Source organism: Lissotriton helveticus, chromosome 6, assembly GCF_964261635.1.
Source record: "Lissotriton helveticus chromosome 6, aLisHel1.1, whole genome shotgun sequence".
Classification (NCBI taxonomy): Eukaryota; Metazoa; Chordata; class Amphibia; order Caudata; family Salamandridae; genus Lissotriton; species Lissotriton helveticus.
The window spans coordinates 698,318,762-698,335,852 of NC_136067.1; the positions used below are offsets into that span (position 1 = coordinate 698,318,762).

The following is a 17,091-nucleotide window of genomic DNA, read 5'->3' on the forward strand; positions in this document are numbered from 1 at the left end:
GGGGTAGGGAGATTGGGTAAAAAAGAATATTCACTTACCTTTCAGCCGGACGGCCGACTAGTCGGCCACAGCTGCCTCTTTTGTGTCCCGTCCCATACTCTTCTTGGCTTCTTCTGAGGAAGCAGGACGTGCCAGGGCTCCCACGCTCCCCGCAGCCAATGACAACACTGCAATGCACCGTTGTGATTGGTCTTAGCGCCGTGACACAGCGCTAAGCAAGGGGCTGTAGGGGTGGGTATGTTCTCCATGCAGGCTGTACTGCAGCCTGCATGGAGAACAGGGAAGTGTGCATGACTGTTTTGGGTGGCCTGATAGGACCGACCAAACTGTTATTGTGCACTTAGGATTGTTCTACTACTCCTCCCCTACACCCCAGCCCCGCCCCCTCACACACGCTGTCGCAGCAGAAGGACAAAATAAAATGACAATAACACTATGTTATTATAATTCAATTTTTTCCTTTCTTTTGCTGCTTCCTGGCAGTGGGGGGACACTCCTCCACCTTAGAGGAGGAGCCTCCACTGCTCTCCTCCCATTGATACTTCTCACTTCTCTCTGTAGCTCCTCCCACCGCACCCTCCGTGATGCTCCCCTACAACCTGTGCTTAAAAAAAATATATCCCCATTGTTTTGCTTTTAATTTGCCTCCCCAACTTGAATCCTCAAGTTTAAAAAAAACCTGCTGTATTCTTTTGTAGTTGTGCATGCTTGGTGCATGTACCTACAAAATGGCACAGTCAGCCATGCCATAGACTTTTTTCTTATTTAGCCATACTGCACAGCAGTCCTATTGGCTTTGTCAATGTTTGTTTTAAGAGTAAAAAAGCCATTTAGTAATCTGGTTGTGCTAGATTCATCTTCACGGCTGGTAAGCTAGGTTCATTGTGAGGCCCGGGTTACATAGGGTGACAAAACGTCCATAGATTTCACGGACCGTCCATTAATTGGAAGTCAGGTCCGTTGTCCGTGATGATCCCTCTTATGGATGCCTTTTGTCCGTAATTTGGGTGGTTAGAGTGACCTGCACTGTTCACCTTTGAGAAGCCTCGGTGTTCTGAAAACTCCCTGCTGGGGCTGTCTCGCACTCCTCTGTGCTCAAGAGCAACCCTTCACCAGCCTCTCACACACCGTGATGGATCCATTGTCATTCTGCATGCGGCTGATTGTCGCATACAGAATGACAATGGGCCAGTCTGGGCACTTAAGGCATGTGTTGGGCCTGAAGGCAAGGTAGAAAAAATGTAACACATTAGATGGAAGTAACATTGTCCAGTTACTTAAAAAAAAAGCATATGCAATCGGTCCTGCATTTGTACAAGTTACAGCTTTTGGCATTGAAAAAAACAATGTTTTTTTACTTTTTTTATGTACAGTTGAGTGATTATGTTATCATTTATATGACTATGATAAGTGCAGAGGATGCACAGCAATGTGTAGAAGCAATTTAGTTAGGAGATGGTTTTCTCGGTGGGGTGCGCTCCTTGGTTGCGTTTCCGTCAAAAAAACGCCCAATTGATTTATGAAGAGTTGTGTGCGCATGGAACATGCGGGTACATCCCAGGGAGGCACACCTGGATGGCTCAAAAAACAATGATTCCACTGTGCTTTGGAAATGTTTATTTGTTCAAATTATTCATTTTTGGTAGATGATATTAATGTTCATATCAATAACCTTGAATATTTGGTCAACATATAGTTTCAAGCATGTAGCTCCGATGCATTTCGGGCTAAAAACGCCCTTTTTCAAGGAGCGCTGAAAGAAGAAGAAATTAACGAAGGTTAGGATCGTGAAAGCGGGTCACATGGTGAGAAACAGTGGAAAAAATTATCGGTGGGTGGGTATATGGAGTTTAAGTGACTAGGAAGTGAAATGCGGTAAAAATGATGACTCACATATCGCGATGATGGAGTGAACGTGAAGGGTGAAGGTTTCATGCGCTACATATCTCAATGATAAAGTGAACGTGAAAGGTAAAGGTATCATGCACGTTGTGTCAAATAGTTCAAAACTGGATGTAAAATAAAATCGGGGAACAAATCAACTCATGCTGCCAAGGTGGCGTGCTCCGGTGATTGGAGTGTCAGCAGTTAGTTCGGGGGTTTAAACAAACGGGTTAAACACTTACTTCATGCGGGAAAAAGCGTGCGTCTCGCTGTCAGCGTGCTCGGTGTGGTTGCACTAACGCAAGGTGGAGAATAAGAGGGTGGGGAGTTTGGTCGACATAGACAAGGGGTTAGGACATGAGTGGTGGTGGCCATCTTGGAACGGGAAACATAGAATTGTGGTGATTAATAAAGAATAAGTGCAAACGAACAATGCGTCAGATAACAACCTTATATTACAAATAGATTACAAAAAGCAACTATATTCTGCCCGATCATTGAGTCCATTAGGTTTAAGGGTCTGTAGTCTGTAAATCCATTCTAGTTCTCTTTGTAGGAGGAATTTGCGAATGTCAATGCCCTCTTTTTTGGAAGCTGTCTCTAACACAATAAACTGCAGTTGAGCGATGGTATGGCGAAATTCATTGAAATGTACAGCTAGATTCGACCTTTCATTTTTAGTGCGAATATTCGACTTATGTTCATTCATGCGTGTTTTCACTTTTCTTTCAGTTTTGCCAACATATAGTTGTCCACATGGGCATTTTATCGCATAAATCAGGTTCATTGAATCGCAAGTTGCGTTGACATGTAGTTTGATGGGGTTACCTTTCATCGGATGTGGTATGATGTTGCCTTTAATGATACAGTTACAATTGTTGCAATTTTTGCATGGTATGGTTCCTTTGTATTCAACGTGGCTTTCGGATGCATTTGAAAGAATTTCTTTTAAGTTCTTACTGCGGGAGTATGCGAACAGAGGTAAATCTTGAAAACATTCCCTGAAATCAGGTTCCATTTGGAGAATAGGCCAAAATTTGAGGATGATTTTTTTGAAAATGTGGCTGGTGGTAGAATGTTTGGATACAAGGACCATCCGTTTGGTCGTGTCAGCTGGTTGTTTTTTTTGCAAGCTGTCCTGTCTGCTAATGGTTGCAACGCGAGTTAGGGCATCATTGAGAATTGAGAGTGGGTAACCCCTTTCGGTGAAACGATTTTGCATTTCTGTCAATCTGGTTATGCATGTTGCTTCTTCTGAAACTATGCGTTTGATGCGTAGCATTTGAGAAAAGGGGAGGTGTTTTTTTAATGATTCTTGGTGAAAGCTGGAGTAGTGCAAAGTGTTGTTACGGTCGGTGCTTTTCCGGTACAGGTCTGTGGTGATTTTCTTGTTGATGATCTTTATGTTGACATCCAGAAATGAAATTTCGTTGTCGCTCATAAGCCATGTGAGTTTAATCCGTTCGTCCTTGGTATTGAGGGTGTTCAAAGCTGCATTAAGAGATTCCTTGGTGTCAGTCCATAAGAAAAACAGGTCATCGATGTACCTGACGTACATTTTGATTTTGTCAAAAATCATCCTCAAATTTTGGCCTATTCTCCAAATGGAACCTGATTTCAGGGAATGTTTTCAAGATTTACCTCTATTCGCATACTCCCGCAGTAAGAACTTAAAAGAAATTATTTCAAATGCATCCGAAAGCCACGTTGAATACAAAGGAACCATACCATGCAAAAATTGCAACAATTGTAACTGTATCATTAAAGGCAACATCATACCACATCCGATGAAAGGTAACCCCATCAAACTACATGTCAACGCAACTTGCGATTCAATGAACCTGATTTATGCGATAAAATGCCCATGTGGACAACTATATGTTGGCAAAACTGAAAGAAAAGTGAAAACACGCATGAATGAACATAAGTCGAATATTCGCACTAAAAATGAAAGGTCGAATCTAGCTGTACATTTCAATGAATTTCGCCATACCATCGCTCAACTGCAGTTTATTGTGTTAGAGACAGCTTCCAAAAAAGAGGGCATTGACATTCGCAAATTCCTCCTACAAAGAGAACTAGAATGGATTTACAGACTACAGACCCTTAAACCTAATGGACTCAATGATCGGGCAGAATATAGTTGCTTTTTGTAATCTATTTGTAATATAAGGTTGTTATCTGACGCATTGTTCGTTTGCACTTATTCTTTATTAATCACCACAATTCTATGTTTCCCGTTCCAAGATGGCCACCACCACTCGTGTCCTAACCCCTTGTCTATGTCGACCAAACTCCCCACCCTCTTATTCTCCACCTTCCGTTAGTGCAATCACACCGAGCACGCTGACAGCGAGACGCACGCTTTTTCCCGCATGAAGTAAGTGTTTAACCCGTTTGTTTAAACCCCCGAACTAACTGCTGACACTCCAATCACCGGAGCACGCCACCTTGGCAGCATGAGTTGATTTGTTCCCCGATTTTATTTTACATCCAGTTTTTAACTATTTGACACAACGTGCATGATACCTTTACCTTTCACGTTCACTTTATCATTGAGATATGTAGCGCATGAAACCTTCACCCTTCACGTTCACTCCATCATCGCGATATGTGAGTCTTCATTTTTACCGCATTTCACTTCCTAGTCACTTAAACTCCATATACCCACCCACCGATAATTTTTTCCACTGTTTCTCACCATGTGACCCGCTTTCACGATCCTAACCTTCGTTAATTTCTTCTTCTTTCAGCGCTCCTTGAAAAAGGGCGTTTTTAGCCCGAAATGCATCGGAGCTACATGCTTGAAACTATATGTTGACCAAATATTCAAGGTTATTGATATGAACATTAATATCATCTACCAAAAATGAATAATTTGAACAAATAAACATTTCCAAAGCACAGTGGAATCATTGTTTTTTGAGCCATCCAGGTGTGCCTCCCTGGGATGTACCCGCATCATTTATATGACCTCACAGCGCTGGAGAACCAGAAAATGGGAAATAGGTTATGAGGGAGGGGGAGACAAGAGTAATATGCTGACTGAAGAAAATAAAAGTAACAACATCCTGGGAGAAGCAAACACTTATAGGGAATGTGAATGTGAAATGTAAGCAGAGAAATATAGTTACCTGAACACATTTAAACATATTATTTAGAATTGCATGAAGGGGTTTTCCTAAAAAGTTAAGGACATGACTACAGGGCTTGGGAACTGATTACAGGGACCAGCATGTACTGCTAAAAGCCAACAAAAGCTAATCATGCCAATTATGAGAAGTGAGTGTGAAAAGAACAAGTGAGATGAAACATGCGGATGCATTATACAAGCTTAAGACTTTTGCAGCAGAGCAAGTGGTCTTGCGCCATATGTCGCTGTAAATATACATTCACATCAGGAGAAAACCTCTGGCTAGGATACTTTACTTTGAAACTTTAAATGACACAAACAGAGTAGACAAGCGAGGCATCAATTCTTGCCATACCACAAGTGTGATTCCTGACCTTTTATCTCAATGTCGGCTCTGTACTTCAAAAAAAGGCTCACCTGTTAAAAAAAGGTGTGTTTCTAAAACTTAAATTAATGGCACTCAGTTTGCTGCCCTCAAAAGGATGAAAACGCGAGTTGGCCTTAATTGTGACCTGCAGATCATGGCAGTTGTGAGCACTGAGGGGCAGATTTATGTTGGTAATGCGCCACGTTTGCGTCACGCAACTGCGGCGTAAACGTGGCGCATCCCTACGACCCATTTACAACGTGACGCATCTAGGCAAATGCGTCACGTTGTAAAGCCCTGCGCCACTTGTGGGCGTTACGGCGCAGGGTGGGCGTTCCGGGGCAGGTGCGCCTCGCAAAAGTGGCTGAGTGAAATCTATAAGATTTCACTCAGTCACTTTCAGGCCAATGCTGCGTCAAAACCCTGCGCCTGCTTGAAGCAGGCGTAGGTCTTGACGCAGCATTGGTCAGATAGGGCACCCCCGAGCCTTGCTGGAGCTGCGTCGAGCTTGCGACGCAACTCCAGCAATGCGCCACCTTTACGGCACAGATACGTCACGCATCTGTGCCGTTTTTGCCCCATGGTGCGCCACATTGTAAATGCGGCGCACCATGGGTGGCGGAGCAGCGGCGCAAAATAACTGGCGCATCCCTGGGGATGCGCCAGTTATCATAAATCTGCCCCCGAGCGTTTAACGCCTGTAGACCACTTGCATGTGATAGGGACTGGAGTTAAGATCTGCTCCCACCTCTTCTGTGGACAGTTTCACTGGCTGTGTACATGCTGGCTGAAGACTGGGTGTAGGAGGCGGCAAAGGTGGGGTTTCCATGCATGATCTCTGTAAACTCGTGTCAAGTAGGTGACTACATGTAGGATGTATGCGCAAGGGTAAGCCTGGCACCCATGTGCAGTTTATGTAAGAAATAATAAGTCTGAACTCCATGTGTGGTCTAATTTGGAAGTGATTTTCCAGAGTACATACTGTTTTTATTCACCAGAAAATATAAAGTAATTTATTTATCCAACTTTAGGGCAACGTGTGGACAGGTTATTTCACACAGCTCATGGGTACCCTGCCAGATTGACTATTTTCTTCATGTATCGCTAGGGTCCTTTATAATATCCAAATATTTTCACTGAACATATTTCTACACAATTGAGGGAGCAGAATGGGAACTGCACCTGGCGTAACAGCACCCAGTATCAATAACTTGTGTTTTGCAGCTAGTAGTGTCTAGTATTAGGTACCAGTGTGAAGTTTACAATTGTCTCAACGTAATATAAATTTATTTTGACTTGTACTTATGTTGGTTGTCTATTTACTTATATATTATTGCGCAATCTCCTCTGATGTGTCTGGAAAATGTACCTTTTGTCCCAAAGTTTTGTCCTGAATTTTGACTTTCTGTCCTTAATTTTTGTCCTAAATTTGGACCCATTGTTCTGAATTTTTACACTCACTGTCCTGAATTTGCAACTATGCAAGTTGGTCACCCTAGGGTTACAGAATGTTTTCGGTTTGAAAATGCTGGGCTGCTCGCCTCTGTTACTTCATTAAATAAAGCTGGTTTTACTTATCTTGAGGGATCGCTTCAGACTCTTGCCGCATTCCACATCCTGAGCGCTACAGAATGTCAGGGAGGTTCCCTGCCCCTGGTCGTTTGTTATGGCAGCAAAGCCGCTTTTTAGGTCGAGCGTAGCGAAGCGTAGCGATGGACCTTTTGTTGGCGTGTTAGGGGGAATGTGAGACCGCGTACAGGCACGAGCGTCTCCGATTTGCCATCGAGGGCGCGCACGGCGCCGTGCAGATGCCATGCCTCAGATTCACAGCCTCACTCACGCATGCGCACACAGACACACACTGCATATATATACACACACACACACACACGCGCGCGCGCGCACACACAAATGCACGAATCCACCCCCCACTCACCTGGCTCTTTTGTCGTGACTCCCCGTATCTCCGCCGCATCGCCTGGCCAGCATAATTGAAACGGCACCCAACAGCCATGCGCCGAAACCGAGTGGAAGCGGACGCCGCGTCCCCAGCGCACCCCTTGCCTGTAGCAGCCGCCTCTGCTGACCCGGAAACGCTCCAGCCGCCTCCCCGCCTTCGGTACCCGGATGTATTACATTCTGCTCCTTGTTGCTCAGAACCCCATGCGGGGTGCCCCCTTTCCTCCAGAAACACTCACCACCCTCGCATGTTTTTTTTCTTTTTCCTTTCTTCTGGTGAAATTTGCGCCAAAAGTGCATTTTACTGACGATTTGTTGCAATGCTTCGGGAGGCTTTGACTTAATTTCATCAAGTGGGCAGCAGAGTCCAGCCGGAGAGGCGCGGGGATGCCGCGGTGCACGGGGGAGGGGAGCCGAGGGAAAGCATCTGAGCTGAATGTGAGAAATTCAACGAGTGTCCAGCCCGGCATTCACTGCACGCATGCGCGGCGGCCTCTCCACGGAACCGAGGCGGAGACGAACTTTACCGCGTTAGTGACAGGGATCGAAGATGTTCTCATGAAGAAAACTGAAATGAGGTTCAATGGCCAACACTGGAAAACTCCTATATTAATGTTCGTGTATTTAGCGCCACGATCGAAGTGCATGTGCAGGACACATATTTCTACGGTGCCTAATTAAAAACATTAAACACTTAAAGATGGAATGCAGGGGCAAAGATTTTCTGAAGAGACTGGGGCTGCCGAGGCTTCCTCGCCTTAATTCCATACCATGCCCGTGTTTCCCCCCACCGCACACTTCCTGTCTCCTTATATTTTTCTTGCAATTTCCTTTGTATCACTACTTCCTCCCTTTGTCACTATTTGCCCGTCTTTCCCTACAATGCATTTTTGTCTCGCGCTCTCTACGTCAACGACGGATGATAAAAGAATAAGGGTCCCCCATAAGAGCACTGATGCCTCCGTCACACACACCAATTAAGCACCTGATGTCAAATGTACACCCAGAGATAAACACGACGATCACAATCTTCCACCAAGAATTGTTACCCTTCCACTACAGTAGTAGTGCATGCTGAGAGCTTACACTACTGTAAATATATAAAATAATTAATGTTTTAAAATACAGAAGACAAAATGGACCTTACAGAGGGGGCAAAGCAGGAAAATACAGCGAAAACTAAATTTTACGTTCCTAAAAAGACACTCATTGATTTGGCGATTTAAAAAAAAAAAAATTATATTTACCAAAACTCAGATGACGTAATCACCCAGGTCCAATTTATGTTTTGCCATTAAGGCTTATTCTCGACAAGAATGTACAACTTCAAATGTAGTGCCAGCGCAGGGGCGTCAACAGTCATCACAGGACGACAATGCAACAGTAACATGTGCACAGATTTAGAAATGTTTGTGGGATAAAAAAACAAGCACTGGCGTTGCCAATAGGTCTCGCAAGAGTTTAAGCTATTGGCATTGTAAATGACAATGCCTTTTATTTATGTTTTAAAAACCAACACGTAAATAAAAGGCATTGCCATTTACAGTGCCAATAGCTCAAACTCTCACAACTGCGAGACCTATTGCATTGAAAATGCTTGTTAATCTCTTTAGTGGTGCAGAGTCCCACTTTTAAGTGAATGTGGAAATTAAAGGAAGGAGTGCTTATCTGATCCCTTGCCTAGAAGTGAGAGAAGCAGCCGGTAGGCTCTTCCCTCGTTGTACACACCCAAGTAGCATGAGAAATCGTTTGCTAAAAGCACACCTGTGGAAGAAAATATATGCCAAAAAAAGACTTGACAGTAGAATTTTGCCATAAAACCTTTTTATTTTTAGGTCAAGCATTCGAGGCCTATTGTATATACTTTAGTTTGTACTTATATATTAGTATATACTTATATGTATATGTAGTTTGTGGGCTCTGGAGATCACCCCTAGGACTTATCTGCTTCCGCTTAGGGCCTTTTTTTCTGTTCAACTGCCTCTATTTAAGTGTCTTAATAAAAAAAGGTCCAGTAGAGGTCTGTAAAATACCAGAATTGCTTTCTGCTGAGGGACTTTCTTTTTTTACAAATTTTCTGGCAACTGCCTCTATATAACTTTCTTGATAGAAAACGACCAACAGAGGTCAGTAAAATACCAGAATCACTTTAGCATTCCCTAGATTCCAGTCCATAGAAATTGTCTTCCACGAGCACCCGTAGACAATAATATTTTTTTTTAATCTTGTTTTTTCAGTGATATGACCACCAAAGGCCCTGATTATATATTAAAAACAGAGCTTTGGACTATACTATTTCCCACTGAAAGGCAATATTTCTCTCCATATGTGCCCATACCTGGCGTGTCACGCAGTTTGGTGCTTACTTTCCACCATGTTAAAGAACAGTAGATGTTTCAGCACACAGGCTAATGTGCTGCATAGCTAAATACATATATGGTCCCAAAGTCAAGACTGATTGCATTGCAAATGCTTGTTTTGTTGAATGCTTTCTGTAAGCTCGGATGGGTGAAAGCATCAGCGTCCTATTAACTGGATTGTGTTCACTCGAAGGTTCCCTATCTTGTTGCTAAAGCATGTCAGACAGTATGTCAGTAATGTGTGTCATTAAACTGAAATTGCCACACAGTCGTGATGTTTTCCATGGTTTAGGAGGTATGTTGTAAGCTGTCAACTACATTTGGGATATTCGACTTTAACTGTATTCTCATGTTTTTTAGGCTCCCCACCTTCCAGTGAAGTACCGGCGGGGCCCTATCCGTTCATGGTAACATCAGATGATGGCCGTGTTGTGCCTGTTGTGCAGGCTTACGCTTTTGGAAAGTACCTTGGATTTTTAAAAGTTGACTTTGACGATAAAGGAAATGTGGTGCAATCATCCGGCAATCCTATTCTACTGGACAGCAGTATTCCTGAAGGTAAGTTAAACAACAACCCCTTGCCTCTGTTGGTCACTGCCCATATTTTTACACTTGTTAATCAGTCAAAGTTATTCCAGCGCAAAAAAACACACTGAAAAATTGTCTCCTCTTCAGTTGATGTTAATAGAGCAATGACTGTTTTGACAGGTAGGTAGACCCATTTCTTATCTTTTGTTATATTATGATATATGGATTTGTAGAACAGGACTTATCACCTAAGCCTGAAGCAGGTGTGTAGGTCATCTGTTGGGGGCTAGTTGAAGAGCCTGGTCTTTAGCCTCTTGTGGAATTCAAGAAGTGTGGAGGTGGCCCTAATGTGTTGAGGGAGGCTGGTCCATATTTTGGGTGTGGTGTAGGAGAAGGCTAGGCCACCCTTTCTACTTTTGCAGAGTGTGTGCAAGGTAAAGTCAGGCATAGCATAGGTGTCTGGTGGGTTGATGGAAGTGAAGGCAGCAATTCAGGTATGCTGCTCCAGTGTTGTGTAGTGCCTTGTATGCAAATGGGAGGAGTTTAAATCGGCAGCATTTATGAATGTGTAACCAGTGGAGTTCCTTGAGATATAGCTTACTGTGTGTGCTCCGTAGGAGGTCCAGGATGAGTCTAGCTGCGGCGTCTGGGGTGGTCTGAAGTGGTGTAGTTGGTTGGAGATTCTAGCTTAGAGTGCATTGCCGTGGTCTAGTCTGGGGGTAACTAGGGCTTGAGTGAAGGTAAACTTGGTAATCTTAGGGATCCATGTGAAGATTTTTTTGAGAATGCGTAGTACGTAGAAGCAGGAGGAGCTGACACGGTTCACCCATCAGGCCATGTTGAGTTTGTCGTCTAAGATAATTCCCAGGTTACTGGATGGTTGAAGGGTATATGTGTTGGGGCGAGCTACGACAGCCACCGGATGGGGTCCCAGGAGGAGTTCTTGTTTCCAAAGATCAACACTTCCGTCTTGTCCGAGTTGAGTTTCAAGCAGTTGGTTTTCATTCATTCCACTCCTCTGAAAGGAATACATCAAGGAAATCAAATGTAGATCTAGTCATCTCATTGACAAACTGAGTTTGACAAATTTCTGTATGATGGTTTGCCAGCATTTGAATTGCTCCATTCAAAAACATTTCCATTAAACCTGAACAATCTGAGCTGCCAGCCATTGTCGTGCCACAAATAGAAATGCACTCCTATCTTCATCTAATTTAGGTTAGGTATTTATGTACTAGTATTTTCTAACAAAACAAACCTTTGCTCAGTTGGGAAACGTGTCAGAGTTCACAAAGTGTTAAGTTTGCAACTCTATGTGTGAAGTCTAAACTTTGCACTCCCTTTTGACCTTGCAAAACGCTTGATAGCTGCCTGTCCAGGCTTGTGCAGGCATCGTTCTTCTTTTCAGCAGGCATCTAACACATTTGCCAAATTCTGTTGTTCTCTGGCTTAGTATAAAGTCTTAAATTGTCAGGATCAGTTGTACCTACTCTACAGTTTTCTCTTGCTATTATGAGACCCACCAGCCTATCACTGTGCTTGCTCCCATTCTAAGTGTGTTTGTCAAATGCCTTCTGTAAAGATCTGCCAATCACAGGTGTTCAGCATGCTACCGATCACCTTGGTTAGAACACCAGAGCCTGAACTAGGCAAATAAATTAATTTGACATATCTTTGAAATTAATTTATATGCTTTCCCTATATCTATTAGTTTGTGAAGCATAAGCGGCACCCCAACAGGTTTAACTGTCCTTCAAAATATGGAGCGTTTCTGTGCTTTGGATCTCTTGTCCTTAGGTGCTGTTAACAATGTGTGAATAACTGATCTCATAATATATTGGCTAGTTGCAGTATCACTGTATAAACCAAAGTGACGAAAGTTAAACATCTTTCTCTTTTTGCCCAAAATCCTAGCCACGGAATATTAGCAACAGTGAGTATATTGTCTATTCACCCTCTAGATCTGGCCCTCTTTCCATCCCTACACATCTTAGTCGTAACAAAGCATGCTGCCCATTGCCTTGATCTGCTTGCATCTATTTCAGTTGTTAAATTACTTTTCTCACCCATCTAGGCCTTTCCTCAGCCCCACTTTCATCAGAATATGTTAATGGGGCCCTCCAACACACTACATGGCGAAGAGAATGTTACCTCTAAAAGCTTTACCTACAGATTGTGGATTGCCTGCAAAGCTAATCTGGCCCACTATCCCCTCTCTGTGCCCCTGTTCGTTGCCTTTCTAGAGATTCAGAATGTCCCATAGAAAGCCTTATGGTTTGATTTGATTTTCCAATGGAAGTGTCAAAGGCAAGTCTTAGGGCGTTCGGAGCTTATAATTATCGTGGAAGAAATAAACTTCCCATCTGTGAAGCCACTCTGCAGTGGGGTGGAGTTCTTGTTGCCAGACACCTTTGACATATTGTTTGGGGATAGAAGTACATTTTGTCCACTGGACAAATAGTTGCAATCCTCTGCTGGTGCAAACTTTTAGACTGCCAGTTTATATTGCCAAAGTGTTCTGGGCAAGAGGTCTTGTCTTTGGTAAGGTAGGCTATGCATTCATATGTATAAGATGTTCAAACTGTATGATTCAATAATACAAAGCCTTTACTGTTTGTTAGGACAGGCGCTTGAAGAAAGCAGAGTGACCTATACATTTAAATTGCTTTACTGTTAATCCAGTATAAAAAACGTGCACACATTTACAACATTAACAACTTATGGCAGTTTGCAATGCTACCAGAATGCTTTTGATGATGTGTATATACGTGCAAGAAGAACGGATGCAAGATTGGCAATTATTGTTCGGGGAGGAAGAATGATAGGCTTTGGGAGATATTGTCCCTTGAAAAACAACAAAGCCTTGCCAGAGACAAGACAGTTTGGTGTCAGCTTGAAGCCACCAGAAATAGGCTCAAACAGATGTTCTTTAATAACGCCCAAGCAGCTCTCTCAACATTCCAATATAAAGTCTACCAATACAGGAACAAGATGGGTAAATTAATATTCTGGTTAGCAAGTTAGCAAGTAAGACTCTGGAATCCCCTAATCTGATAAGTGGTGCTGGTGAAGACAACAATTTGGTGGATGGGATTTCATAGTTGGGTGCCTATTGTTACAGCACATTATATCAAGTTAGCCCTCCTGGATGTGCAGAAAGGCAGAATCTAGTAGTGGAAGACCTGGTGCTGGTTAGGCTTTCAACAATAGGTTAAGATGAGCTAGATGCTCCACTCTTGGAGTGAGAGCAGTAGTCGGACCTGCAAGGCATGTCTTCAGAGAAGGCCATGTGGCCCAAAGCTTTTCCCACAGAATTTTGCAAGAGGCTTGCTTCAATTATGATAACCCTTTCGTTGGGTATGGTTGAAGACTTCCTAGAAAAGGAAGAGATTTCTATGGAACTTAGGGGTGCAACGGTGGTAGTGATTCCCAAGCCTGTTAAGAATCCAACCAAGTGCTCCTCATATCACTGTGTCTCCTTAATTAACACATAAGTTAAAATAGTGGTGAAAGCTCTCGCCAATTGGCTAGGGAAGCTGATGAGATTGTTGGTCCACACCGATCAAAACAGCTTTATGCCGGCTAGAGGAATCAGACACTGCATTTGTAGGCTTAGCCCTGGCACATATGGACGAGAGATATGATCCCGCAGTTCTGGTCCAAATGGACTTTGAAAAGGCCTTTGATTCAGAGGAGTGGCCCATTATCCTCAGAACTCTAGAAAGAATGAATATTGGTCACTCATTTTGGAAGTGTAAAAACTCCTTTACCATCCCCATGAGCCAGAGTTAGAGTGAATGGGCGCTTTTGAGGACGTTTGTAGAGGAACCCACCCCCTGTGTTATCACCTCATCCCCCTCTTTTTTTGCTCACAATTAAACCGCCTTCAGAATTGGTCCCGAGGGACACTCAGTTTAGGGGACTCAGGTGTGAAGACGACACTGAGGACCATATATCACTATATGCCAATGATACCTTGGTCTATTGACCTATCCCAAGCAATCTGTACAGAGGTTGAATAAAATTCTTGACATCTTTACGGAGGATTTGGAGCTTAGGGCGAATTGGAGTAAGACAGCTATTATTCCTCTGTGGAGTGCCACTTATGCCACGCCAAACATTTCCCCCCATTAGGATAGAGACTGGACCTTTTGGTTATTTAGGAATTGAAATTTCTATGAAATGAGACATTTGTTGGGTGAGGCTCATGCTACAAAAACTCCAGAGACTTAAGACACATTGGAGTACATTACCAATTAATATGTTAGGGTGCATTGCTCTATTCAAAATGGTGGCCCTTCTGCAGGTGTGTTAATTCCTTCAAAATTACCCATACAAGGTCCCCAGTGGTTAGATTTCTACTCTCCAGCCCACTATCAACAGCTATGTTTAAGGTGGGGGCTCATAGGCGTTGAAGCATGAAAATGTATTCAAGGCCTCTATGTCGAAGGGATTGGAATAGTGGATATGAAAATTAATTACTGGGCATCCCAAATGCTCCTGGTTAACTTGTGACTAAATGGGGATCTCTGCCCAGTGGTCATGGCTTTATAGCTCAAAACCCCCCGATACAAATACAAAGTTTACTTCAATAGCAATTGAAAGCTGGTGGGGGGCACTAACATGGGTAGGCTGGAACAAAGTCCTAACTAGGGGGACCACAATATGGGCAAGCACTTGATTGATAGAAACGGCTCTACTGCAGGCTTGCCACAACATGGATTACATTGGAAAGTCAAAACTTTGTAACGAATAGGTTCGAAACCAAATGGTCCCATTTAAATACCTAGTGGAGGAATACGAGCTACGCAAGTCTCAATTCTTCTTTCATTTACAATTGCAGCATGCACAGGGAAAGGCAAAGGGTCCAACCCGCTAGAAACCCAAATCTCTGTAGTTCAAACTGGTACTTGAGAACAGTAGAGACAGGTTGCACTGTGTAGGCTTAACATGGAGGACAAGCACAACATACAAGCGATGGATATGGAGCACCCAGCCCCATTGGGGAACTCCGCAGACGCACAAAGGCAGGGCCGCATTTAACACTGGTGACTCCTGTGCAACAATGTTTACTGGCGCCCCCAATGACCACCTCTGCCACAGATTCCCTCACTAGCACCAAGGTGTAGTGTAGGAGTGACATGTCAGATACTGGTAGGCCATATAGTTTGAGTCCTTATTCTGGAACAGCACAAATTAAAAATGTAAAACATAACATCATTCTTAGGGGTTCTCTTTAATAATAGGAAATGTTTTCTACCCAAATGAACCTTTTTGGCAAGGTTAGGATAATGAAAGACTGGGCAAAAAAACATATAGCTCTAACATATACCTTGCAGTTTGCATGCAGCTCTTTAATGACAGTTAATGGCTCAGTGTTCTATATTAGAATTTTGACTTATAAACGAAAAGTAACAAAAGGAGCTCTGTTATAAGGGAAACATCGTTTACAACGCACGTGTTACAATGCGTGTCATTACAACAATTTTCTTACAATGCAAAATCCATTACAACGCATGTCATTACATCGCATAATCCATTACAACTCATTCCCCAAAGTATTTCCCCAGCAGAGTTATAATAGTAATTGTGTTGTAATGGATTATGCGTAGTACGAAATACGTTGTAATGGATTTATCGTTGTGAAAAATTTGTTGTAATGACATGCATTGTAACGTGTCCGTTGTAACGTGTCCAGTTCCTCTTATAGGAGCAGGACCCCACTGACCTATTTACATTATATGCACATTGTTATCTGCATGGTACACGTTCTTAGCAGCAGTCATTTAAACCCTCTGCGCTATTTTAGGATTATTCAAAATTTCCACTAGACAAACCTCTGGTGTCTTTCCAGGAAGAAGATTAATCATCGGAGTTATCTTGGCATTTTAATTGATGCCTGAAAATTGCTGGAGGCCAGGAACACGGCAGCAGGTGCTTTTAAAATGATAATATTTTTGCGAAAATAACGCCCCCACCCCAAGTCAGCACCCGGTGCGGTGGCACCGATCACATCGCCCTGGAGCTGGCCCTGCACAAAGGAGTATTGAGTGCCCCGGAACCAACACTGACAGACAGAATCACTGCAATCAGAGACATAGAAGGCACAGTAGCGCCTAAAATCGACTCAGTTACAATGGAAGGGACACTCTTAAGGGCTATTGTAAGGAAACTGAATGAGAAAGTGACAGAAACCGAAACCACTATGCATGCACTACAAAGAAAGACAGAGACCCTACGAGACCAATCGAATCACCTTTTATGGGGAAGCAACCATGGCAGCCAAGCTGGGGGATGACATATTCAACCACCAGGATCGGGATGCAATCCTGCAAGCAGTCCAGCAACAGGCAATTGTATATTATGAAAACTCAACCATTCTCCTCTTCCAAGATTCCACATACAAAGTACAGCAACAACTAAGAAGCTTTTATGGGGTGAAAAAGGAACTGAGAGTGAAAGAATTTAAATGCATGATGCTACTTCCTGCCAAGCTCTAAGTCATAGTGGTGGGAAAGACCTGGGGCCTCATTTATGAAAAGTGACGCATCGCTGCGTGAAAACAGCGATGCGTCACTTTTCACTGCGCTCTCCCTGCGACACTAATGATGCGTCATATTTACAGTATGACGCATCATGTCGCAAGGAGTTACAGATACGTCAGTATTTCTGACGTATCTGTAGGCACAAAAGTGACGCATTGCTGGAGTTTGTCTCAAAAGTGACGCAAATCCAGCAATGTGTACTTTCACATGGGGTAAGCCCCATGTGAAAGGGCCTGCGTCAGTCTTACGGTTAGATTTTGACGCAATAGCGTCCAAGAAATGGCGCAGTGAAATCTTATAGATTTCATTGCGTCA

The 17,091-nt window shown here is 43.2% G+C and overlaps 1 protein-coding gene across 1 annotated transcript in view; it reads left to right on the plus strand.

Annotated features, from left to right (window-relative positions):
- NT5E (5'-nucleotidase ecto) overlaps positions 1 to 17,091 on the plus strand; it is a 649,764-nt gene that overhangs the window by 428,942 nt on the left and 203,731 nt on the right. The window contains exon 4 of the mRNA XM_078648160.1: positions 10,064 to 10,261. Coding sequence (XP_078504286.1) covers positions 10,064 to 10,261 — 198 coding nt within the window. The remainder of the gene's footprint in view (positions 1 to 10,063; positions 10,262 to 17,091) is intronic.